Below are 26340 nucleotides of genomic sequence, written 5' to 3' on the forward strand. Positions count from 1 at the left end.
CTGCTCCTGTGTCAGTCTCCCAGTATATGGATGATGTCACAATCTTCAATTGCTAGTCTGTGGACTGGGCATCTGTGACTAATTTGAGCTGGTCTTCATAGCCAGAGCAAACCACAGCAAAAGTGAGGCTATATTTTCCGATCACTGGTCCAAGTGATCCTTGATTCCCTTTTCTATCCATTCTGGGGAACTGAAGCTGCTGAGAATATGGTTCAAAGGAATTAAAGGTACGTGCAACTGGATGGAGCACATAGCCATAATATGAAAATTGGGAATTTAGCTGCTGGTTCCCCTCGATTGCATGAAATAATCTGGTCATGAGGGGCATGGTGTTCTTGGTGTTGTACATGTCAAAGTAAAAGGCTTGAATGGAGTGGATGTTGAGAGGGAGATTCCTGTGGTGAGGGAGTCTCGGACTAGATGGCACAGTATCAGAATACAAGGGTGCCACTTCAGAATAAATGAGAAATTTCTTTAGCCAGAGGGTGGAGGATCTTAGGAATTCATTGCCACGCAGCAGTGGAGGCCAAATCATTGAGTATAGGTTGATAGGTTCTTGATGAGTCAGTGTCAAAGATTACAAGGAGGAGTCAGGAGAATGAGGTTGACAGGGGTAATAAATTAGCCATGACGGATTGGTGGAGCAGACTCTGAGATGAATGGCCTAATTCTGCTCCTGGGGACTTGTGGTCTAAGTGTGGCCCAAAACAACTATGGCAACAAGTCAGTTGGGCATGGCCTACAATCCCCTGGAAACTTTGTAGAAGGAAATGGTTCTCCAAACAAACAGCACGACATTTGGCAGAATTCCTCTCTGCCAGAAGTTTCAACCAAGCACTAAGACCTTGACTGGTGGTGAGAAAGGCCCTACCTATTTGGTCAGTATGCACTGCTGGAGCCTCCAACCTCCTTGCTAATGGTGTAGATAAGACCATCGTTCATCTCTCTTTGTATTTGCCCAGGAGTTAGAAGGGATGCAAAAGCCATTCTTCCTTCTGAAAAGCTATGTAACCAATATAAAGACTAGCTTTTGTCACATGTACACTGAAACATCAAAAGATACAAATGATGCATTTCACTGTATCAAATGTGCTGGGGGCAGCCTGTAAATATTGCCATGCTTCTGGTGCCAATATAGCGGGCCCACACTTTGCCCGTGCTGCTTGCGTCTTTGGAATGTGGGAGGAGTCCCATGTGGTCACGGGGGAAATGTACAATATAGACAGCGACAGGAATCGAACCCTGATCTTCCAGCCAGTGCTGTAATAGTATTATGTTAACTGATAACCTGGGACTCTGTCCTGGCAGCAGCCCATGGACCACTGAGTCTACAATCGACTGCTGTGGGTGATCATCTGCTCGAGGGATGCCTGCAGCAAGCCTCTGTCCAGAATGCAATGCTGCCAGCTGACGCAATCTATGATGCAGGGGCTGTACTGAGAGACCTGTGTCAAGATGCAGCCACTACAAAGGCCCTTCTACAGGGAAAGGTCACTGTACATGGAAGGATGGCTCTGTAAAAACATCATCAATGGAACGCTTGTAATGAAAGAAAGAATCCTATATTGACATAATATAAATACTGAAAGTCTATAGAATGATGTGTTTGGTGGGGAGTGAATTCTTTTATAAAAATCAAAAGCTGAATGAAGTATTTTATGGGAAAATAATACAGCTAAGTATTGAGAGACGCAAACAACAGGAATTCTGCAGATGCTGGAAATTCAAGCAACACACGTCAAAGTTGCTGGTGAACGCAGCAGTCCAGGCAGCATCTCTAGGAAGAGGTACAGTCGACGTTTCGGGCCGAGACCCTTCGTCAGGATTAACTGAAAGAAGAGCTAATAAGAGATTTGAAAGTGGGAGGGGGATCGTGCCTGGTGGCATGAACATTGACTTCTCTAACTTCTGCTAATGCCCCACCTCCCCCTCGTACCCCATCCGTTGTTTATTTATATACACACCTTTCCTCTCTCCCTCTCCTTTTTCTCCCTCTGTCCCTCTGACTATACCCCTTGCCCATCCTCTGGGGTTCCCTCCGTCCCCCTTTTCCTTAACGGATGACTCGTGTGGTTTGGAGAAGAGAATGCTGCAAGGTCACATGGGCAGTCTTAGTAACAAGCAATGAAGCACAACAGTTGCTAGGTAGAGTTAGAGGTGCTAATGGAGGGAAGCACTGGGAACTATATTTGCTATTTGGTATTGTTGTGGCAGGGGAGAGCTGTGATAGAACATATATTCCCATAAGCACCAGGTTCATGAAAAGTTATTACCCTTCAACCATCAGGCTCCTGAACCAGTGTGGATAACTTCACTCACACCAACTCTGAACTGATTCCACATCTATGGCCTCACTTTGAAGGTCTCTACAACTCGGGTTCTCAGCACTTGTTCAGCTTGCTTTTTGCGTATCTGTTTCAGTCTTTGTATATGTGTAGTTTTTCATAAATTCTATTGAATTTCTTTATTTTCCTGCAAGTGCCTGAAAGAAATCAAATGTCAAGGCGATGTATGGTGACAGTGTACTTTGATAAATTTATTTTGACTTTGACTTTGAAGTATTGGGTGGAGCAAGTATCTCAAGAGAAATATTCAGGAGATTTGTATCTGAGTTTGGATACTTGCCAGAACCAGATGAAATTTAAACAAGGTGATTAAAATTGTGGCTATCTTGGCCAGTTCTTAGTTGAAATTACTCAGTGACATTGAAAAGTGACCTATTCCAGGCTAGTTAGTACAACTTTATTAGTGGGAGAACTCTTGGAATTGATTCTCAGTGGCAACACAAGCTTTATCTAGAAAGATTAATTATGGGCACCCTGTGTGTATTTGTTGAGCAAAGTCTAGCATGCGAAGCCAGTTTCGTCAGACTGGGTGGATGAGATGAACAAATTTCACGATACATGCTGGTGATCTGATTCTGAGATCCAGCGGCCATGAAGGCAGTGCTGCAAAGCTCCGTGGAGAGCGAAGGGCATGACAAGGCACAGAAGACATCATGGCTATCTACTGCAGCCAAGGAAGTCACCAGTTGTGACAATTTTTCATACCATTAGACTGACCTTTTTAAGGTCGGCTGTGGAACTACCCCAGTGCAACAGCTTTTTCACTAAAAATCTTCCCGCACAGGTTTTGGTCATCACTGGAAATGGCAGACAACCAACACAGCTGGTGATTTAAACTTTTATGTAGAGCAATGAAGGTTGTTGGGGTGGTGTTTTAGATGTAATCAACATGGACTTCGAGGCATTAGATAAACCCTGCATGGCAGCTAGTTAAAAGCATGTGCCTGGAATCTGGGTGGAATACAGGGTAATGATAAATGCTTTTGAAACTGGAAGAGGAAAGATAGGTTTGTGTGAGAGACGCAAGGTTGTCAGGGTGGAGGATGGTTTTTGATTGAGAGAAGACAGATGGGTTAGTTGTGCTGAAAGGTAGAAAATGGAATTTAATCCCAATATAAATCATTTGTGAAGACCCAAAAAAAGCAATGAAATACAATGAGGGGTTCTGAGTAGTGTGGAGGAACAAGAGGCCATTGGAGTGTTTGTCTGAATATCCTTGAATGGGTTTAGAATACATTCTAGTATTAGCCAAGGCATAAGATACAAGAACAAAGAGGTTATGTTGGAACTGCATGCACTTCTTAATAAGTTAGGACTTGGTTTTGCTGACAGTTCTGGTCAGCACATTGTGAATGTTTGTTTGGAGAGGATGTCTTTCTAAATGAATTTGAGAATGTTGCTGAGACTGGAAGACTTTGGCTATAAGGAAAGATTGAGTAGGCTGGGTTTGAGGTGTTTGGTGCATGAGAGGCTGAGGGGAAACTTCAGCTGAATAAAACCAAAGGGTGAAAGTAGAAAGGTCTCATCTCCCGTGGTATGTAAAAATCAAAAGGGCGGAGATTTAAAATTGGTTGAAGTTCAGAGGGGAGATGAACATTCTTTTCACCCAGAAGGTGGTGGGGACCAGTTCCTTGAAAGGCTGAGACAGAAATGCCCAGCATTTAAAACGTGATTGGACCCTTGTATGGTGAGATTTGGGTGTTCTTGTACATGGAAAAAACCAAAAGGTTCGTGTACAGATGCAGCAAGTAATTAAGGAGAAATGATATATTGACCCTTATTGCTAGGGGCTGGAGTTTTAACATCGGGTTTTGGTGGGCCCACACCTGCAGTACTGTGTGCAGTTTTGATACCCACTTTAAGAAAAGATATGCTGGCATTATAGGCAGGATAGAAGAGATTCACTGTGCTAAATCCTGTGAGAATTGTCTTTTGACACAACTAAATATATTAGCTCTGTATTCTTTAGAAGGAGGGGATGATCACTTGAAATGTGCAGGTTCCTTGGGGTTACAACAGTGGCTGTGCAGATGCTTCTACTAGTGGAAAATTCTGGAACTAGGGGACATTGTTGAGGAAAAAGCAGCAAGTCATTTAAAGATGTGCCTAGGGATTTCTCAGTGTGGTGAACCTCCGAAATTGTCCACCCCAAGAACTGTAGGGGCCAAATCTCTGGTATTCAAAGAACAGGTAAATAAATTCTTTAAGATAGAATTGAAGTTCTATGTGGAAATGCCACAGAAAAGCTGAGGCTTGGGCCAGATTGGCCATGGCCATTCAATAGTGGCCCATTCTGAAGATCTCGTGTTCTTGTATGGGTGTATACTTGAAGAGCCATGGCACGCTAGGCTGCACATTAGTTGTTGAAAAGTGGAATGTAGGGTAGCTCTTTAATCGTAGATACCATTGGGCAACTTGCTGCCTCCTGTGCCACTGACAAGTTTGCTACTTTGCTACTAAGAGTGGTTGAGTTCATGTGTGACTTGTGATATTGTTTTGTGACAGAATAGATGTGAGAGGATGTTTTCCCTGGCTGGGTGTTTAGAATGAGGAGCCTTCAGGATGTGTGATAACATTTAGGGCTGGGATCTTTTTCCCTCTGAGGATGGTGAATCTGTGGAATTTCCTACCTAGAGTGTGTATGGGCTAAATTACTGAATGTATTCAAGAAGGTAGATTAATTTCTAGACCGAAAGCATCAAGGTGTGAGATTGGGAATATGGTAGGAATCAGTCACTATCGTATCGGATGACTGAGCACACTAGAGGGATGAATTGCTTCCTGTTGCTCCTATGTTTTAGCACGAGTCCAGGAAGTGAATCCGAAACAGATTGGAATAGGGAAGTGTCCTGAACTTTGTAATATTAGTCAAAGCTAATGTTGGTAGGGAGACTCGTTCAATAACAATAAACAAAGTAATTGTTAGGAATGAGTAGTGACAAATCACATACTTCCGGATATCTGAGAGGTTGCTTAAGAAATTTGGGGACTTCAGGTATGGGAGGAGCTGTGGTGATGTCATATAGGTTGAAACTTCCCAAAGGAAGGGCCATGGGAAAATCCTGGACAACTAGGACCATCACTCCAATTAGGACCATCCTTCCTGTGGGGGGTGGAGACAATGAAAGAATAGAACGCACATGGAGTAATGGTTCAACATGGAGCATTTCTAAGTAATTGTGGTGTCTTGGCTTTGTATATCAGTGATAATCCTGATTCAGATCAAAGATTTAACTTAATTCTTGAAATTTGTGGTGCCAATAGACCACAGCAATTTGCAACTCCATGTACTGTATATGGTGAATGAAGAATTATGTAAAATGTTAGAAGTAAGGATATGGAATAAAACATGCATAAATACATACTGGCATGTACAATATAACTGGTTGAAAGTGTTTATAGTGCAGTGATGGGGGTAATGGTTGGGGGGGCTAACTAGAATAGTTAATCAGATTAACGTGTCTGGGGGAAGATATTTTAAAAATGAAGTTTTTGTTTTAATAACCTTAACACTTTCTAGAAGGGAGCTTGTGGAAAAGGCAGTTTGCTCTGTGGGTTGTGTTTGCAATGGTATTTTTTACCCTGCCTGCTGCTTTGTCCTGGACGCGAATCCTGCAGTGATGGTCGACTGTAGCCAATGACTTTTTCTGCTGACCTGACAGTTCGCTGTAGTTTTGTATATTTTGAAGATATTGCACCAAACCAGACAGTAATGGCTGTTGTTCCATTATCTGACGATTAATTGAAATAAATGCAATGGGGTATTTGTAAACTACAAGGAATTTGTCTAGCAGGGCTTTTCATGGAGCAACTTGTACCTTTCAAAAGAGCAATATTGAAATCTAAAAGGAATGTCTGATTTACTGAAGGAGGTGCTGTGCGTAATGCGTACGGTGTTTCAAATGTAATTATTTAAATAAGTTTTCCTATGTAAACAAAACTAGTTTCACTGCATTTACAATTTTATTACTTGAGTCACTGCTCTTGATACGTCCTTTGCATTGTTCTTGGAGTACGTCAGAAGCTGTAGAATCAGTGAATTCTTTGACGATGTTATACCTGTGTTCGTGCTCTGAGCCTTCATGAGCTTCTGAAGTTTCCTAGATTCTGCCAAGGCCCCAGCAGTTGGGAAAGTTGTAGATAGAATGTTATTCAGGAATGGAAGAAGACTTTTCCATGGATGCTGCCTGGCCTGCTGAGTGAGAGTGTGAATGTGAATGACAGATATCCTGTGCTATCACCTTCCCTCCTCAACCCCCTTTCAATTGTCATCATGTAGGCTTGTCCTAGATGGTGGTGGTTCATTAATGATGGATGCTGCCTTGAGGTACCATTCCTTGATGGTGTTACAGCTTGTAACTTTGGAAGTGGTCGAGTCTGCAACCAGTTAAAATGCTTTCCATGTTATGTCTAGAGAAATTTGCAAGAGTGATAACATAACAGATCTCCTCAAATTCCTAATAAGGTATAGCCACTGGTATGATGCCTTTGTGATTTTGCACCAGTGTGCTGGGCCCAGGACAGATCTTCAGAGACGTTGGTACCAGGAACTTGTAGCTGCTCAGACTTTCCAGCACTGACCCATCAATGAGGACTGGTGTAAGCGTTCTCCCATTCCTAACCACCCCTGAAGTCCATATCAATTCCTAGGTCTTGGTGACATTGAGTGTGTGGCTGCTAGGATACCATACAACCAGCTGATCTATCTCACTCTTGTATGCAGCCTCATTTCTGTTTGAGATTTTGCCAACAGTAGTGATGTAATTGGTGAATCTATAGATAACCAGGGGATTAATATTGTTGCCGCATCTACGGATAAAGATAGTTTGGGTGGGTGGGGAGGCATGTTAGGAAGATAGTTTGCAGAAGTACAAGCTTCCCTAGAAATGAGCATGTTCCATTTAGTTATGATGTACACAGGTCATAGCATAAAAATCACTATGGCAACCATGCTTCCATGGTATAATGAGTGGCATCAGAATTGTAAGAAAGGACAAAAGTGGGGAGAGGAAATGAGTTCAGTAATTTGTAAGACTGAATGGACTTCTAAATTTAACAACATAGGATTCACTTGTATATATGAATGTCCTTGAGTCACTTGATCATGACCTGTGTCAGCCTCTTAAGCAAGTGGGCAGAAATTGAACGTGTGTTGATGGTGCCTGGGTTTAGTAGTTTCTCGGAAGGCTAAGCAGTGATCTGAAAGGCTCATGGCTGCTTCTTAAACAGCCCTTAATCTGCTCTAGAATCTTGAAACCTCATGATTCCTATTTTTGTTGAGTGGTCTTTCTAAAGCCAAGAGTTTGCAATTACTTTAACATAGATTTGTTATGTAGGCACTTCTGCCAGACATGGCATTTATCACCACTTCTTGTCCCTTGTGATGATGGCAGTGAATTGTGTGTTGGGAGCAAAGACGAGGTTTCTCTCCACTCTTGTGCTGTGCAAGCCTGTATGGAGCTAAAGAAAGTAGGTTATGCCCAGGATGGGAACACGAGTGAAGTGATCATAACTGTAGCCAAGGCTGCAGTTATTGCCTGGTTGTGGTTTGCAAAGCAGCTAAATGAACCAAATGGCTCAATTCTACTCCTGTGTCTTGTGATGGTCAATGACAGGTGGCCTAATTTCTTGGGGAACCAGTTTACCAAATATGGTGTTAAAGTCACAACGGTATGACAAAACCAGGAAGATCAAGTTCCTTCTGAAGGACATGAGGGATGTGTGTTTTTGTAACAATCTGGTGGTTTTCTTGATCAGTTTTTTGAGGTGTTTTAAGTGTTTCAGAAAGGACAGGGAGGGAGGCAAAAGAGGTGGGAGTGTGGCACTGTTGATCAGAGACAGTGTCATGGCTGCAGAAATGGTGGACGTCATGGAGGGTTTGTCTGTGGGTGGAGGTTAGGAACAGGAAGGGATGGGACTTTACTTTTTTTTTTAAATAGGCTGCCCAATAGTAACAGGGATATTGAGGAGTAGATAGGGAAACATCCTGGAAAGGTGTAATAATAAGAGTTATGATGGGAGATTTTAATTTCCCAAATATCGATTGTCATCTCCCTAGAGTGAGGGGTTTAGATGGGGTGGAGTTTGTTAGGTGTGTTCAGGAAGGTTTCTTGAAACAATATGTAGATAAGCCTACAAGAGGAGAGACTGTACTTGATTTGGTATTGGGAAATGAACCTGCTCAGGTGTCGGATCTCATAGTGGGAGATCATTTTGGAAATAGTGATCACAATTCTATCTCCTTTACAATAGCATAGGAGAGGGATAGGAACAGACAAGTTAGAAAAGTTTTTAATTAGAGTAAGGGGAATTATGAGGCTATCAGGCAGGAAATTGGAAGCTTAACTTGGGAACAGATGTTCTCAGGAAAAGTACGGAAGAAATGTAGCAAATGTTCAGAAGATATTTGTGTGGAGTTCTGCATAGGTACGTTCCAATGAGACAGGGAAGTTATGGTAGGGTACAGGAACTGTGGTGTAGAAAGGCTGTAGTAAATCTAGTCAAGAAGAAAAGAAAAGCTTACAAAAGGTTCAGAGAGTTAGGCAATGTTAGGGATCTAGAAGATTATAAGGCTAATAGGAAGGAGCTTAAAAAGGAAATTAGGAGAGCCAGAAGGGGCCATGAGAAGGCCTTGGCGGGCAGGATTAAGGAAAACCCCAAGGCATTCTACAAGTATGTGAAGAGCAAGAGGATAAGACGTGAAAGAATAGGACCTATCAAGCGTGACAGTGGGAAAGTGTGTATGGAATCGGAGGAAATAGGGGTACTTAATGGATGCTTTACTTCAGTATTCACTATGGAAAAGATCTTAGTGATTGTAGTGCTGACTTGCAGCAGACTGTAAAGCTTGAGTGTGTAGATATTAAGAAAGAGGATGTGCTAGAGCTTTTGGAAAGCATCAAGTTGGATAAGTCACCAGGACCGGATGAGATGTACCCCAGGCTACTGTGGGAGATGAGGGAGGAGGTTTCTGAGCCTCTGGCGATGATCTTTAAATCATCAATGGGGATGGGAGAGGTTCTGGAGGATTGGAGGGTTGCAGATATTGTTCCTTTATTCAAGAAAGAGTAGAGATAGCCCAGGAAATATAGACCAGTGAATCTTACTTCAGTGGTTGGTAAATTGATGGAGAAGATCCTGAGAGGCAGGATTTATGAACATTTGGAGAGGTATAATATGATTCAGAATAGTCAGCATAGCTTTGTCAAGGGCAGGTCATGCCTTACGAGCCTGGTTGAATTTTTTGAGGATGTGACTAAACACATTGATAAAGGAAGAGCAGTAGATGTAACGTATATGGATTTCAACAAGGCATTTGACAAGGTACTCCAAGCAAGGCTTATTGAGAAAGTAAGGAGGCATGGGATCCAAGGGGACCTTGCTTTGTGGATCCAGAACTGGCTTTCCCACAGAAGACAAAGAGTGGTTGTAGATGGGTCATATTCTGCATGGAGGCCGGTGACCAGTGGAAACCATAGAAAGGGTGCAGAGGAGATTTACAAGGACGTTGCCTGGATTAGGGAGCATGCCTTTTGAGAATAGGTTGAGTGAACTCGGCCTTTTCTCCTTGGAGCGACGGAGGATGTGAGGTGACCTGATAGAGGTGTATAAGATGATGAGAGGCATTGATCGTGTGGATAGACAGAGGCTTTTTCCCAGGGCTGAAATGGCTGCCACAAGAGGACACAGGTTTAAGGTGCTGGGTAGTAGGTACAGAGGAGATGTCAGGGGTAAGTTTTTTTTACTCAGAGTGGTGAGTGTGTGGGATGGGCTGCCAGCAACGGTGGTGGAGGTGGATACAATAGGGTCTTTTAAGAGACTTTTGGATAGGTACATGGAGCTTAGAAAAATAGAGGGCTATAGGGAAGTCTAGTAATTTCTAAGGTAGGGACATGTTTGGCACAACTTTGTGGACCGAAGGGCCTGTATTGTGCTGTAGGGTTTCTATGTGTACTCAAATGTATTGAAGTTATTGTAATATCTGTGCTTAGTGAAATGATGGTCCTGCTGGGATAGGTGAGGTTCTTCAGTGGCAATCAACATTATTTAGACCCAGAAGAAGGTTATTGAGGTTCCAGTGCTTAGTTTCTCATGATATAATTTTTCTGGTGACTTTGCAATGCCTGTGGATTACATGGGATGTGCAGTGCAGGAGCAGTAGCTTAACTAGCTGGGCCGAGCCGCTTGTTTATGTTCTACAGAGGGGTTCCTCCTGTCCTGTTTCACCTTTGTCCCACTGAAATTCTATTTTTGCTCTTTGTTTAAAAGGCCTCAGTGCTCTAATTAGATTGCTAAATTTGTCCAGCACTGACATAGACCCCTTGGCCCAACTTGTTGGAACAAGATGACAATCTACACAAATCTCATTTGCCTGCGTTGGCTCCTATCCCTCTAAAACGGGGGTTCACGGACTCCTTGCTTAATGGCATTGATCTATGGCATAAAGCGCAGGGAAACCTTTCCTAATTGTTTACCCATCCAAATGTCTTTTACATGTTAACTGTACCTGCCTCTACTACCACCACCACTATCATTGTGTTCTACATGCCTGCTACCCACTGAATGGGAAAACATTCCCTTTGGATTCACTTAATATTATTCTCCTTTTACTGCAAATCTATGCCCTTTAGTTTTAGACTCCTACGCTGGGTAAAAGACAGATTAAATACCCTACCTATGCCCTTCATAATTTTATAAACCTCTAATGCCCCCTTCAATGTCGTTCAGTCCAGGGGGAAAAAGTGCCAGTCTCTCCAATCTCCTTATAACTTGAAGTTCCCATTGCGAGCAATATTCCTGTGAATCTTTTCAGCACCCACTTTGGAATTTGACTCTGGTTTATTATCACTGGCATGTATTGTGATAGAAGAACAGTGCAATGAATAAAATTTTAAATGTATATAAAATTAAATAAGTAGTGCAAAAACAGAGCAAAAAGTGAGTGTTCATGGGTTTATTATCCCTTTAGAAATTGAATGGAGGTATTGAAGCTATTTTAAAACAGTTTGCATCTTCAGGCTCCTATACCTCCACGTTGGTACTTTTCAGAGGACATGTCCTGGTGAAACCCTAAGAATGGATGCTGCTCTTTTAAAATTGAATTGACTTTATTACTTGCACCCTTCATATACATGAGTAAAAATTTTTACGGTATGTCTCCATCTAAATGTGCAATTTATTGTAATAGTATGTACAACCATATAACATAGAAATACAGTTGTGTCAGCATGAGTTAATCAGTCTGATGGCCTGGTGGAAGAAGCTGTCTTGGAGCCTGTTGGTCCTGGCTTTTATGCTGCTGTACCATTTCCCGGATGGTAGCAGCTGGAACAGTTTGTGGTTGGGGTGACTCGGGTCCCTAATGATCCTTAGGGCCCTTTTTACACATCTGTCTTTGTAAATGTCCTGAATAGTGGGAAGTTCACAACTACAGATGTGCTGGGCTGTCTGCACCACTGCATAGTCCTGTGATTAAGGGGGGTACAGTTCCCATACTAGGCAGTGATGCAGCCAGTCAGGATGCTCTCAATTGTGTCCCTGTAGAAAGTTCTTAGGATTTGGGGGCCCATACCAAACTTCCTCAACCGTCTGAGGTGAAAGAGGCGCTGTTGTGCCTTTTTCACCACACAGCTGGTGTGTACAGACCACGTGAGGTCCTCAGTGATGTTTATGCTGAAGAACTTAAAGCTGTTCACCCTCTCAACCACAGATCCACTGATGTCAATGGGAGTTAGGCTGTCTCCATTCCTCCTGTAATCCACAATCAGCTTCTTTTGTTTTTGTGACATTGAGGAAGAGATTTGTTTTCTTTTGAAGATGTTCTCGGTGGCGGGGAGGCTAGTGTCCATGATGGAGCTGGCTAAGTCTACAACTATCTGCAGATTTTTCCAATCCTGTACCAGCTACTCCCAATGGTGACATTTCGCATTCAAATTATTTACCAGGTTGAGGTTTCCTTTGACTGCTTTGTCCCTTGGAATCTTCCCCTGAAATAAAAATATTTTGCCCTTTCTATGCTGTAAATTCCTTCCTAGTTTCAAAGACCTCCAACAGACCACCTGTCTCTTGGGGAAGAGGGCTCCAGGCTTTCACCTGAATTAATAGCTGCCATTTATACAGTCAGTGGTGACTGTATTAGGTACACTTGCTCATTAATCAGCTAATCGTGTGGCAGCACCTCAGTGCATACAAGCATGCAGACATAGTTAAGAGGTTCAGTTGTTTAGACCAAACATCAGAAAGAGGAAGAAGTGTGATCTCAGTGACTTTGACTGTGGAATGGTTGCAGACGCCAGATAGGGTGGTTTGAGTATCTCAAATTGCTGCTGTCTTGGGATTTTCACACAACAGCTTCTAAAGTTTACAGAGACAAAAACATCCAGTAAGCAGTGGTTCTGTGGGCAAGAAGCTGATAGGAAGGTGACAGTAACTCAAATAACCACGTGTTACAGCAGTAATGTACAGAAGAGCATCTCTGAATGTATAACATGTTGAACCTTGAAGTGGATGGGCTACAGCAGCAGAAGACCATGAACACACACTCAGTGACCACTTTATTAGATACATCTTTCGGTGGCCGCTAAGTGCAAGTTTTTATGCCTTCTCCAATTTTATAATATGGTGACCAGCACTGTGCATGAATTGTTTAGTCTAAGATGTTGTATGTTTGGTATAACCTGCTTTTCAGCTCTTTCCCCAATGACACCTAGTTATGTATGCTCAGGCCCATCTCCCACTCCACATGGATTCAAGCTCTGGAGACAGGACCACCTCACTGTAATTGTCTTGTCAATTATACCCCTATAGAGAACCCTTGCCTGAATAATGGGACATGTCATCTCCCATAAATGGTGGCTGGGCTTTTGACCCCAGCTGGTTTTGCAATTCCCACTACTAGCTCCTCCCTTCCCCCCCCCCCCCCCATACCACTCCTGAATTAGGGAGTGTATATCTCAGTCCAGAGATATCAACCCCACCCCTAATGCAAGTTGGTTCCTTAATGTTGTCACAGCTGGGGGTGGGGAAGGAAGAGGACGTAGTGGGTATATAGTCCCACTGTCGAATGCTCCCAATTGCATGCGTCTCAAATAGCCTCTGACAACTAAGTCCAGCTCCTGGCCTTCATACGCTGCTTGGCTGCTAAGCCATGGCAGAACCATACCCACTGACAGGAGAAGGGACAAAGGTAGGTTATTGGTGACTTAAAACCAAATTGCTTTGGGCAGATGGGGCTTGTCATCTGTGGTTAGCTCTCAATGAGAGAAGTAAAACTGTCAAACCTCCACTGCTTTGCAGTTATACTCACTCCTTGGGGAAGGCTTTAGGAGTTAATCCTGAAGAAAAATCTGGAGCTGGAATGCCTAAGGCAGTCCTACGTTGAGTTGAACACTGACTGATGACTCCTGCGCTGCTGCTAGTGCCAAACTGTATCTGTCTACCGTTCCTTTGGGTTCATCAGCTGTGAGGAGTGGGGGATCCTGCTGCATGGGCAAAAGCTTGCTCTCCATATTGTACTGCCCCGGCTTGTGTGCATGTAGGTAGCTGGGGCGCAACATCCATGTTTGACCCAGACCAATAGCGGCCTCAAAGATATAGGGTCGAAATTAATTTGTGCTATAAAAATGAAGTCAAGCCTTAGTAAGCTGTGTAAAGATAATTCATAACTGACTCCATGGAAGATGTTTAATTTGATTTTGTTATATTTAACTATTCCATCCCTAACGCAGGTAGGAATCAGACCATCTGTTAAATTTTTTTTTAGGTACAAGAAACTGCTGGAGTAGAGGAGGAGGCGGATGTGTTTGTTAGTCTTAGACCAAGACCAGCCAAAGCCATGGATCCAGGTTAGACAAATAACTATAACTGTATATCGTGTGTGGACACAGTTCCACTTTGCTCATCTTTCCTTGGTGCTTGAAAGAGATGAAGCTGGTGGGCAAAGGAATAATGATGTGATAATCAGTGGTCCAAGCTACCAAGGTTGAGAATTTAGTGCTCTGCATTTGGAAGTCCAGTTGCTTCATTTGTCCTACAAAGTTCAAAGTAAACTTGTTATCAAAGTACATATTGGTCACTAGATATTACTGAGATTCAATTTCTTGTGGGCATTCACAGAGAACAAAGAAATGCAATTCTGTAAAAACTACACACAAAGGCCGACAAGAAGCCAATGTGAAAAAAGAGTCAAGCTGTGCAAATAGAAAAGAACATTTAATATTAAACAAGTAAACAAATAATACTGAGAATGAGTTGAAGTCATTGAAAGTGAGTTCATAGGCTGTGGAATCACTTCAGTGAGGTGAGTGGTTATCCACGCTGGTTCAGGACTCTAATGGTAGAAGTGTAGTAATTGTTCCTGAACCTGGCTGTGTGCTACCCAAGGCTCCTATACAGTGGAATTGGGACAACTATCAGCTGGGACTTGCGTAAGGTGTTATCTTTTAGATCCTGTTTTGGGCGGAGGGGGGGAAGTAATGGGGAAGAACCTTGGTTTAATATCACTACACTAAAGTAATGTACGAAATGTTGTAGTTTCTTGAGACCTCCGCTACAATACTACACAATGTTCCCTTTCCTACAGGAGAGAGGTCACTTTTTCCAAATATTTTTAACCTCTAAAATGTTATCCTCTTGCTAGTGCCTACTATTGCTCATTTTCTTTTGTGAAATAGATTTAAGAAACATGCACAGTGCTGTAACTAAAGTCCTGCCAAATTTTAAAAAGATTAGACAGAGGTTAACATTATTTGTCACGTGTCTATCAAATCATAGTGAAATGTGTTGTTCCAACAACCAGCACAGTCCAAAGATGTACTGGACTGCAGTTTGCAGGGCCCAGCATAGCATGCCCACTTTTACTAATTTGAGCCCATGTGTCTTTGGAATGTGGGAGGAAACTGGAGCACCCAGAGGAAACCCACGTGGTCACGAGGAGAACATACAAACTTCGCAGACTAGGTGCTGTGCTATCTGCTACAGATCCTGCTTCACATTTATGTTTTTTACTTGATGGGCTTTGCACCTCATGCCTTGTTAACAGATGTCACTACTTCCATTGAATTTCGATATCTGTATTCATTTATGTAAACCTGCAGATTTCATTTGGGAATCAATACAGGGCATTGAGCAATATGTGGTCAGAACAAAGTATTGCATGGAATTTGAGGAACTAAAGTCTGTGTCATCGGACTTTTTGGAAGAAAATAATATTCAGATTAAGTTACTGTGAAAAGCAACAAATGATAAACTCCTTTTTAAAGCCATTTTGGACCTGTTCATAATGCCTCAGCAATACGTACCCATATAACCATATAACAATTACAGCACGGAAACAGGCCATCTCAGCCTTTCTAGTTTGTGCTGAACTCTTACTCTCACCTAGTCCCACCGACCTGCACTCAGCCCATAACCCTCCATTCCTTTCCTGTCCATATAGCTATCCAATTTAACTTTAAACGACAACATCGAACCTGCCTCAACCACTTCTGCTGGAAGCTCGTTTCACAATGTAGTATTGTGGATAATTTCATTTATCCAGATCTGGCATTCAGATAAATGCTTTCTCTTTCTGTAATTATCTTGTTGCCTCAACAAACATGCAAGGGTCATAAAGTTTGTTTAATCAGAAGTATGTCAAAGTCTATTCCTGTGGTTAGCTCTTTCTGCTTCAGGGAACATTGCTCAACCAGTTAGTGGTATAATCTAGATCATAAGTGATATTAAACAGGCTCTTTTCTCCTGTCAGGAACTAAGATGCCATGACACAGGTGAGTCCTGGGTAATGGGTGTCTCAATTCCACTGGTAGAGTTAATCTGACTGTTGTTTGTCACTCTTTGTACTAATTGACCATCACATTTTCAGCATTCCAAAATTGTCGATTTTAGGATTATGAAGACACGCAGTCCTCTTTTATTGTCATTTAGTAATGCATGCATTAAGAAATTATACATTATTTCCTCCGGTGTGATATCACAAAACACAGGACAGACCAAGACTGAAAAAACTGACAAAACCACATAATTATAACGTATAGTTACAACAGTGCAACAATACCATAACTTGATGAAGAAGTCCATGAGCACAGTAAAGTTCAAAGTCTCTCAAATGTCCCACATCTCATGCAGACGGGAGGAGGAAGAAAAACTCTCCCTGCCATGCCGACCACAATCCGACTCTGAGTCATCCAAAAACTTCAAGCTCTGATCAGCTCTCCGACACCGAGTACTGAGCGCCATCTCTATCCGATTGATTCGACCTCCTTCTCGGTCGCCAAAAGCGGGCAAGGCTGGGGATTTTGAGGCCTACCCTCCAAAAGATTCCCGACCACACAGTAATGACAGCAGCGAACGGGTGTTTTCAGAAATTTAAGGGGTTCCTCGGCTTTAAAGCCTCTTGGAATGTCCTAGTGACATGATAAGTGAAAAGATTCCACTTTTCTGACATTTGAAGTTCCTGGAAATATGGGCACTTATAACTCTGATATTTGGAAAAAAATCAGTATTTTTTTTCATGGTTCCAAGCCTACTAGTCTTTGGAAGCTTCTGTTCTTCTGCTTTTTCTTACTGCAATCCCTTAGACCTTGGATGATGTCAAATGCACTCCTATATAATGAAAAGGGCCCTCATATAATTAATCCCACGTGAGCTCCAGGCTCCAATCCCAATTCCTTCTGAGCTGGTGGGTTTGGGGATGGATGAGGAGTCAAACTGAATCCTGAGTATTTGTACTAATAAATCTTCCATTCTCTATAAGGCACCAATCGGACCTCGTGTGCAATGGGCAAATATAAGAGGGTCATTATTGCTGTACTCTGCGTCGTCATTGGTTTAGCAATCGTTGCTGTCGCTGCATATTTTGGTAAGCTAATTTCTGTTTTGCAAAATGCTTTGAAGGTGTTCCTCCTTCCTGTATCCTTTAATATCACTGAAGTTCTGGCTTTCTGTCCTTCACTGCTTCCTCCCCTTGTTCACAGATAAGCTGGGCATCAAATGTCCACCAGTTGTTTGCATGAAGTACTGCATTCAAAGTTCATAAAATCTCATCCTGCAGCTCTGTGTAAACCTATGGTATCATTTCTGTGTTCAAACTAGGGGTGAAGTGGTGTGGAAAGGTAGGGGGAGGGTGGCGACTTGAATGGACTGCATATAATGACACTGGATGATTAGAGTTAGAGGCTGATAGCAGAGGGAGAAGCAAATCTCTTTGAAGTCGGAGCGGGAAAGTGTTTAAACTTCTGAAGTAGATCCTGGGTGCTTGGTACTCCCTCACCTTTGAGCCTAAATGCTCCTTGTGGTTAGAAATTTATTGTTGTCTCTCTGCTTTGATCTCTTCTGGAGAGAGGATTGTGGAATTTTCCTGCTCTATGTTGAGTTTTCTGATGTCACTCCAGAGTGCCCTGCCTCTAATTTTAACAACTGTTTTGCCCTATTCACTCCAGGAAGTAACTTTCCTCTCTCTCAATCATTAATCACCTTGTACACGGCAGTCAAATCGCCCCTGCATTTGCCCTCGGGAGTCTGATGTACTGTAATGATAGCTTATGGGAGAGATTGAAAGTTTTTAAACAAAACTTCTCTATATTTTGGCTCATCAGTTTTGTGGGAGAACAAAAACTGCAAGGCCATGCTGATAATCCATCAACTTTATTTGTGATGACTGGTTGTTCCAATGGGAAGCACTGGAATGGGAATCTTGGTTAACTTCCAACTCCAAGGTTAGAGGTGGAATTGGTTTTCTTGAGAACAGTTGAGGCTAAGCTGGCATGGCATTCAGTTTCCTGTTGATAGTCCCATCATGGTTTGCTGTCATGGATCGCAGTGTAGAATCTCCAGCTAAGCAAGTTATTGGATCTTCAGCTTAATTTTGTGAAACTTTGCCTCAAGTAATTGGAGCCATTTCCCAAGAATCAATCATGAATTGCCTCACCAGCAACACAGTGACTTAAGCCAGTTTGGCACATACTGATGTCTAACCAACATCATTCTTTACCTTTGCAGTGAAGGTTGCCATCGACACTTATTTATTCTTCTGCCCCAAGACTTTCAAGTTCATTGCCCTTGATTTGCAATGCAACGGGATCAAAGACTGTTCAGAAGGTGAAGATGAGCTTGGCTGTGTGTCAAACGTCACCTTCCAGGAAGAATATCCAGGTAGGCAAGTATTGGATTTCTGCCCATTTTTCTTCTGATTGCCTTGTTGAATGAACCAATGACATGCTCTTGTGTTCCTTTCCAGTGCGGATTTACGGACCAAACTCCATTCTGCAGGTGAAAGATTCAACAACCCAGGAATGGAAAAGTGTGTGTTATGAGAATTGGAAATCTAAATATGCTCAAGTAGCATGCAACCAGCTAGCCTATACAAGGTACTGAGAAGCAGTGTTGGAGACATCATACAGATGTTAAAAAACTGCAGATGCTGGAAATCTAAAGAAACACAAATTGTTGAAAATGTTCTTTAGGTTAGGCTACATCTGTGGAAAGAGAAATAATATTTTTGGTCAAAGGTCCTTCATCAGACATTGTCCTCATGAGGGGTATAGTCCTCAAATGTTTAACTGTTTCTCTCCCCACAGATGGAGCTTGGATTTCAGTATTTTCTGTCTTGGATTCAACTGTGACCTCATCTACCTTATGATGAAGTACACAGGTAGACAGGGTTGTAAAGAAGGCTTTTGGCATCCTGGCATTCATAAATCAAAGTATTGAGTATAGGAGTTGGGATCTTATGATGAGGTTGTGTAAGACATTGGTGAGGCCAAATTTGGAGTATTGTGTGCAGTTCTGGTCACCTAACTATAGGAAGGGTGTCAGTAAGATTGAAAGAGTGCAGAGAAGATTTACTAGGATGTTGCCGGGTCTTCAGGAGTTGAGTTACAGGGAAAGATTGAACAGGTTAGGACTTTATTCCTTGGAGCGTAGAAGAATGAGGGGAGATTTGATAGAGGTTTACAAAATTATGAGGGGTATAGACAGAGTAAATGTGAATAGGCTCTTTCCACTTAGATTAGGAGAGATAAATATGAGAGGACATGGCTTTAGGGTGAGAGGGGAAAGGTTTGGGGGAACATTAAGGGGAACTTCTTCACTCAGTGGCGGGAGTGTGGAACGAGCTGCCATCTGACATGGTAAATGCCGGCTCACTCTTAAGTTTTAAGAATAAATTGGATAGATACATGGATGGGAGAGGTCTGGAGGGTTATGGACTGGGTGCAGGTCAATGGGACTAGCGGAATAAAGTTTTGGCACAGACTAGAAGGGCTGAATGGCCTGTTTTCTGTGCTGTAGTGTTCTATGGTTCTATGACTGAGCAGCACGGTTTCTCAATTGTAACAGAGGTACAGTGCCATTTGGGTTTCATGTTCTTGGATCACAATAGAATGCATTAAATCATCAAGCCAAGTATCTAGAGGGCTAGTGTAGTAAGTTATGCTATAGCTACACAAAGTCCTGGATAGATCGTGTCTGGAGTTCTGAGAGCTGTTTGGGGAATCGCATGTTAGGGAGGAAAATTGACTTGCTGGGGGTGTAGACTATATTTACCAGAAGAGTACCTGGACCCAATGGGTTTAGTTACACAGTGGTATTGTAAAAACAAGGGTTAGGTTCTGTGCAGATCATCAAGGGATGATTTTTAATAATAGTTTCTAAGATATTATGGAGGATTACTAAAACTGTGAAGGGTTTATTTCTGCTAATCAGATACAAAATTGAGACCCAGTGCTGAAATTGGAGTCAATTTTTTGAGATGAGGGTAGGATACAATTTACTGAACATAACTTGATGGGTTGATTGCCATATTTGGGCTAGCATGGTACCATAGTGGTTAGCACAGTGCTTTACAGTGCCAGTGAACCAGGTTCATTTCCTGCTGCCATCTGCAAGGAGTTTGTACGTTCTCCCTGTGACCTCATGGCTTTCCTCCCACAGTCCAAAGACACGTCGGTTGGTAGGTTAATTGGTCATTATAAATTGTTCAGTGATTAGGCTAGGGTTAAATCAGAGGACTGCTGGGTGTTGTGGCTTGAAGAGTGTGGAATAGGCCTAATCTCATAAATAAATTAAATATTTAAATCGGGGTGGTCTTGTAGGGGGTGGGGGGAATGAATGGATCAAAAAGTGCAGTTGCTGAATGACAGAATATCCTTCAAAAAGCACATGGTCAAGGAAGAATGCCCAGAGTAGAATGGGACCCGGTGATGGGTGTTACAAAATCACGCCATAGAAATAGTGGTGGATGTGACAGTGGAAACTTCTAGGGAGACTGGTGGGTAGACTGACGAACCCAGACACATGTAGGGAAATGGATGAGCTCTAGGGTATGTGACTACAAATCCAAGTGCCAAGTGGTCCTCAGCTAAGTAATGATTTTCAATAGTCCTGTGGTGACTGCGCTGGCCACATTTACAATTGTATATTTTTTCTTTAACAAGTACTAACACATGTCAGTGATAGCAAACCTGGTTCTGATTCTCTGCAGAGACCCCGTGAGTGTCTCATTGAATAAGGATCTCTGGCCTTCCTACAAGATCATCAATATCAACAAAGTTACAACCTCGAGCACCATTCAAAGTCTGTTGACAGATGGGTGAGTAGCAACTAGCGACCTGTGACCTGTGATATTTGATGAGACATGTGGCTTTCGTTCAAACATTGTCCATGGGATTCCCTGACCATGAAAGCTGATCCAGAAGGCACATGGGATGCATGGAGATGTAGTAGACTGGATTGGATTAAAAACTAGTTTGGTCACAGAAGAGAGGGTAGTGATGGAATGTTAATCTGACTGGAGGGCTGTGACTGGTGGTGCTCCATAGGGATCAGTGCTGGAACCTCTTGCAGGTGGACTGATTGGTAAGCTTGACCACAGCTCCCACCATCAAATTACAGGAGAGTGGTGAAGACACTGGAGACGGTGGAGAGATTTATGCAAATCACCAGGACTGAGAAATTAACCATGGCAGAAGATGGTTTCCTTTGGAGCAGTGGAGGCTGGACAGATTCGTGATGAGTGTAAAACAACAATTTAATCCACGCGCCCACGGTAGCAAAGTGCTTAACACGATGCTATTACAGCTTGGCGTCGGAGTTCAGAATTCAATTCTGCAACCATCTGTAACAAGGTTGTACATTCTGCCCTGTGAAGTCATGGGTTTCCTCCGGATGCTCTGGTTTCCTCCCACACTCCTGTTTAGTAGGTTAATTGGTCATTGTAAATTGTCCGGTGCTTAGGCTTGGGTTAAATTGGCAGGTTGGGGGTGGAGCAGCTCATTGGGCTGGTAAGGCCTGTACTACACTGTATCGCTAAATAAATAAATCATTCCACCAATAGTTTTAAGTTGTTTTATTAATCCCTTCTGCTTGAGAAATAGATCTCTGCCAGGCTCTAGCCTATCTCCTGTTTGTAAGCAGTTCCAGCATAGACTCCCTTTTCTTGTCCTGTCTCAGCTAACAGTCACATAAATGGCCTTCATCTATAACCCTGTCTCCTGAGCCAAAACCAGCTTTAGATTGTCAGAGTGGTGCAGCTCCGATATGTAAAATAATAAATCTGCCATAATGGAATGGTGGAACAGACCCTATGGGGTGAAGGAGCAGAGTTGGCTCATATGCCTTATGCTCTAAATATAGATCTGGGTCCAGTTTTCCCTTTACCTGTTACATTTCTTTGACCAACTTGCAACTGCAGTGAAATTCCATCAGGCATTTGACTTTTTTTTTTCCCCCACGCACTGCTCTCACCAACCCTTGTGACCTCTTCAAATTTAAAAAAAACAATTATTAGTTGGCATTATCTTCCTTTAACAAATTTGTGCTGAATGTATACTAGAGATTTAGAGATGAGGGAAGTAATTTTCATCAGAGTCACTTGATCCTAAAGCAGACAGAAATGTTAGTCAAATTGCTGGAAATGTAATGTGTAAAGGAAACATCAGAAATGGGTCTGGTGGATAGAAGAATAACTTTAGGTCATAGACTTTGCAGCTGACCCAAAATTCTTCCTTTACCTGTGGTGAGGTATCTCATTTTGAGTACTTGGCTTCTCAAGGAGTAAATCAGTTGACCCCACTCCCTGTTTTTTTTATCTGAATTTTTCACCAAGCGTTTATCAGTGTTCTGTCTCAAAAGCTGCTGCTTCCATTATTCCAGCCAGCAGTGCATTCAAATACTAGGTTTGGGAATGGAATTGTTGATGTTTTGGGTCTCGACCCAATGCTTCCACAATTCTTTGACCCCTACAGATGCTGTTCAACTGACTGAGATCCTCCTGTAGAATGTTTGTTCCTCCTGACTCCAGCTTCTGTCTCCCCTAGGCGTTGGTTGTTTGAGACTCCTCATTTCAATGCCAATTGTCTTAAACCTGCGTCCTTCACAATCGGACATTCCACTGGAAGCTGATCTCAAAATGCACTCTATGCAATTTAAGGTTTTTAAACAAATCTGACTTCTTTCAAACACAGGCAGAGAAGCTGGTGTGAAATCACATGACCTTGCCTGCAAATGTTTTGATAAATCATGTATGATCAATTGTAGGAAGCTCCATGTACAACAGCAACATTTTAATATTTTCTCTGTCTCAGCTTGGAGTCAATTATGAATTTAAAAACTGATGAAAGTAAATCAAGATGGTGAAAATTTTCTCTGAAAGTGAACTCTCCCTGAACCAATGTTTCCTTCTGTTCTCTGTTCAGGACCTGCAATTCCAATCAGATTGTCTCTCTTGTTTGCGCACGTGAGTTAATTATTAAACTAAATATTCAGTGTTTGCTAAACTGTTCTCCATGTTCTGGGTAGAGGCAGATAAATTATCTCAAAGAATAGGTTCTATTTAATTTGCCTCCAGGAAGCTGTCTGTTGAGAAGGCAACAAAGATTTGATTAATGACTGACTATCATCAGTTAGTTTAATCCAGGCTGCAGTACTGGGCTATCTGAATGCTTCATTGTTGGTTGGCTTCTGCGGTAATGGGAGATCCAAATATTTAAGGTCATCCACACTCCCTTGCTATGGTTCCAAAGTTCAAAGTACATATGTCACCATGTACAACCCTGAGATTCATTTTCCTGTGGGCCTACTCAACAAATCTATAGAATAGTAACTAATAGAATCAATGAATAGCAGCCAAACCAGGGATTTCAACCAGAGTGCAGAAGACGACAAACTGTGCAAAATGAAGAAGCAATAATATAAATATTGAACTTGAGTTGAAGAATCCTTGAAAGTGAGTCCATGGGTTGTGGGAACATTTTAGTGATTGGGCAAGTGAAGTTGTTCCCTTTGGTTCAGGAGCCTGATGTTTGAGGGTTAGTAACTTTTCCTGAACCTGTTGTGGGTCCTGAGGTTCCTGTGCCGCCTTCCTGATGGCAGCAGTGAGAAAAGACCATGGCCTAGGTGGTAGGGGTCCCAGATGCGCTCAGTGGTGGGAAGGGCTTTACCCATGATGGACTGGGCCATTTCCACTACGTTTTGTAGGATATTCCATTCAAGGGTTCCATACCAGGCTGTGTTCTTTGTTTTGTGGCTGCCTGTTGGCAGATGCCTCTCAAAGTCGTATAATGTATACATACTTGGGTAAATGTACTTTGAACTTTGCAGACAGTCAATACACTCTTCACTGCACATCTATAGAAGTTTGTCAAAGTTTTGTATGTCATGCTGGACCTCTGCAAACTCCAAAGGAAGTAGAGGTGCTTCATTACTGCACTTGTATGCTTGGTCCAGGGCAGGTCTTCTGAAGTGATAACAAAGTAATTTAAAGTTGCTTCTGATTCTCCAAGGAGAACTCGTTTATGAACCTCTGGATTCCTTCTGAAGTCAATAATCAGCTCTTTGGTCTTGATGACATTGTGTGAGAGGTTGTTGTAACACCACTCAGCCAGATTTTTCAATCTCCCTTCTGTTTGCTAATTCATCGCCACCTTTGATTCAGCCTACATCACAGCTTAAATATGGCATTGGAGCTGTGCTTAGCCGCACATTCGTAAGTATGGAGTGAGTAGAGCGGGGGCTAAGCACACAGCCTAGTGCTGCACCTGTGCTGATGGAGATTGTGGAGGAGATGTTGTTGCCAATTGAAACTGGGGTCTGCAAGTGAGGAAATCGTGGATCCAATTGTACAAGGAGGTATTGAGACCAAGGTCTTGGAGCTTAGTGATTAGTTTTGAGGGGTTCAAGGTACATTTATTATCAAAGTATGTGTGCAGTATACAACTCTGAGATTTGTCTTCTCCAGACAGTCACAAAACAAAGAACCATGGAAGCAGTTCAAAAGAAAAACATCAACCCCCCCAATGCACAAACAAAAACGAATTGCGCAAATGGCAACAAGAACATCAACCCCCCCGCACAAAAAACAAATTGCGCAAACAGCAACAAGAAAATCAACCCCCTCCATGCGCAAAAAAAAAACAAATCATGTAAGCTGCAACAAGAAGGAACAGGTGGAAAGACTGAATATAAAAACATAAAACTAGAGGCCAATTGAGCTACAATCCAATCCATAAACTGAAGGCACAGAACTTCGATACCATCCTCTGAAAGCACTGAAGGAAAGGGAGGCCATTTGAACGCAGTGGCCTTATCTCAGGAGCAGCAAGAGACTGGCACATGGACACCTTCCTCTGGCAGCAGCGGGTGAGAGGCTGGTAGAGAGCACTGAACACTCACTTGCCTCTACTCTGATCAGCAAGAAATGGAGCCGATCATGGGCTCGCTTCCTGCTCCCTATCTCTGAGCTTCTTGTCCTTGAGGCCGCTCGCCTCCTGGAATCTACTCAGAGGCAGCAAAGCGCTAGACCGCTCAATCAGCCAAACAAACACCTTCAAACCATAGATCACAGGTTCCAACAATACCAGGGATGTTTTAAAATAAAAAGACCTGCAAGAAGTGAAAGAAACAGTTTGGGCTATCTGGAAAATGTTGCCCAAGGTAGCATTGTTTGTTGGTGCCCTCTTACAGTATTGAAGATCCCTAGTGTTTTACTCTCCAACTGTTTATTTTTATTTGCTTCTTGAGCAATCCTATCCTGTTTCCCGTTGACTTGTGCCATCTTCAACTGTTTAATGAATCATTTGTGGAACACGATGTCCCTGGAAATGCCAGCTTTTTTTTTTCTCTTCCGTAATTAAGATGGTGGTGGGCACCATTTTGGGTGGTATAGCCCATGTGAAGGTGCATCTAACCTTGTATGTAGAAAGTTTAGAATTCTGCCCTAGTGCTGAAGAAGGAATGGCAAAATTGTTCCACTTCAGGGTGGTGTGAGCTTTGGACAAGATGATAGTCCATTGCACTTGCCAGTCGGTTCAGCTAGTGAGTGAACAGAGACTTGGGGAGAATGAAACCTGTTGTCTTCTGCAAGACATCCTGTTGGTACTCTTCACAGCAATGGTGGAGGAAGTAGATGACTAGGGTAATATTTGAACTGACTGAAGAAATCTAACTTTACTCTAGTTCTGGGCTACAAGTGTTAATGACTCTACACTCATCTGGAGTGTAGAGGATTCCATGATTTTGATTTGAGCCCTGTTGAAGTGTCAGATAAAGATCCTCAGATTCCAACCTGCTCTAGCAATCGTGTTTTGTGGCTGGTTCAGTTGGGGTAAAGTTGAGCACCAAAAATAAACACAAACGATAAAATGGAATCTGTTCTAAAGGTTATTGAACTGGGTTGAAAAGAGAATTCAATACATTTTTGTTCTGCATTTGCACCCAATGATAATAAATGCCTCTAATCTCTGACTACACATGATTAGTTTGGATTTTGTGATTATCCAAAATGTGATTGGTTTCAGGATGTGAACGGAGTGGAACTGGGCGTATTGTAGGGGGAGTGGATGCCATCATTGATGAATGGCCCTGGCAAGTCAGCCTCCAGTACAAGAACCATCACCTGTGTGGTGGCAGCATTATAACCTCCCGGTGGGTGATAACAGCTGCACACTGTTTCCCAGAGTAAGTACATGTGTGATCCTGTTCTTCCTTGCAGCTAATTATTTCT

General features: G+C 42.5%; 1 protein-coding gene across 5 annotated transcripts in view; it reads left to right on the plus strand.

Annotated features, from left to right (window-relative positions):
* Positions 1 to 26340, plus strand: part of LOC134340994 (transmembrane protease serine 4-like) — a 61036-nt gene that overhangs the window by 19836 nt on the left and 14860 nt on the right. For 3 of the 5 annotated variants that reach the window (XM_063038666.1, XM_063038667.1, XM_063038665.1), the window contains exons 2-8: positions 14107 to 14188; positions 17098 to 17202; positions 18342 to 18494; positions 18580 to 18709; positions 20824 to 20931; positions 23036 to 23076; positions 26135 to 26294. In XM_063038666.1, coding sequence (XP_062894736.1) covers positions 14107 to 14188; positions 17098 to 17202; positions 18342 to 18494; positions 18580 to 18709; positions 20824 to 20931; positions 23036 to 23076; positions 26135 to 26294 — 779 coding nt within the window. Of the gene's footprint in view, positions 1 to 2899; positions 3172 to 14106; positions 14189 to 17097; positions 17203 to 18341; positions 18495 to 18579; positions 18710 to 20823; positions 20932 to 23035; positions 23077 to 26134; positions 26295 to 26340 lie in introns of those variants that run through there. The other 2 variants (XM_063038664.1, XM_063038668.1) reach the window with 2 other exon arrangements.

The sequence above is a fragment of the Mobula hypostoma genome, chromosome X2 (assembly GCF_963921235.1).
Source record: "Mobula hypostoma chromosome X2, sMobHyp1.1, whole genome shotgun sequence".
Classification (NCBI taxonomy): domain Eukaryota; kingdom Metazoa; phylum Chordata; class Chondrichthyes; order Myliobatiformes; family Myliobatidae; genus Mobula; species Mobula hypostoma.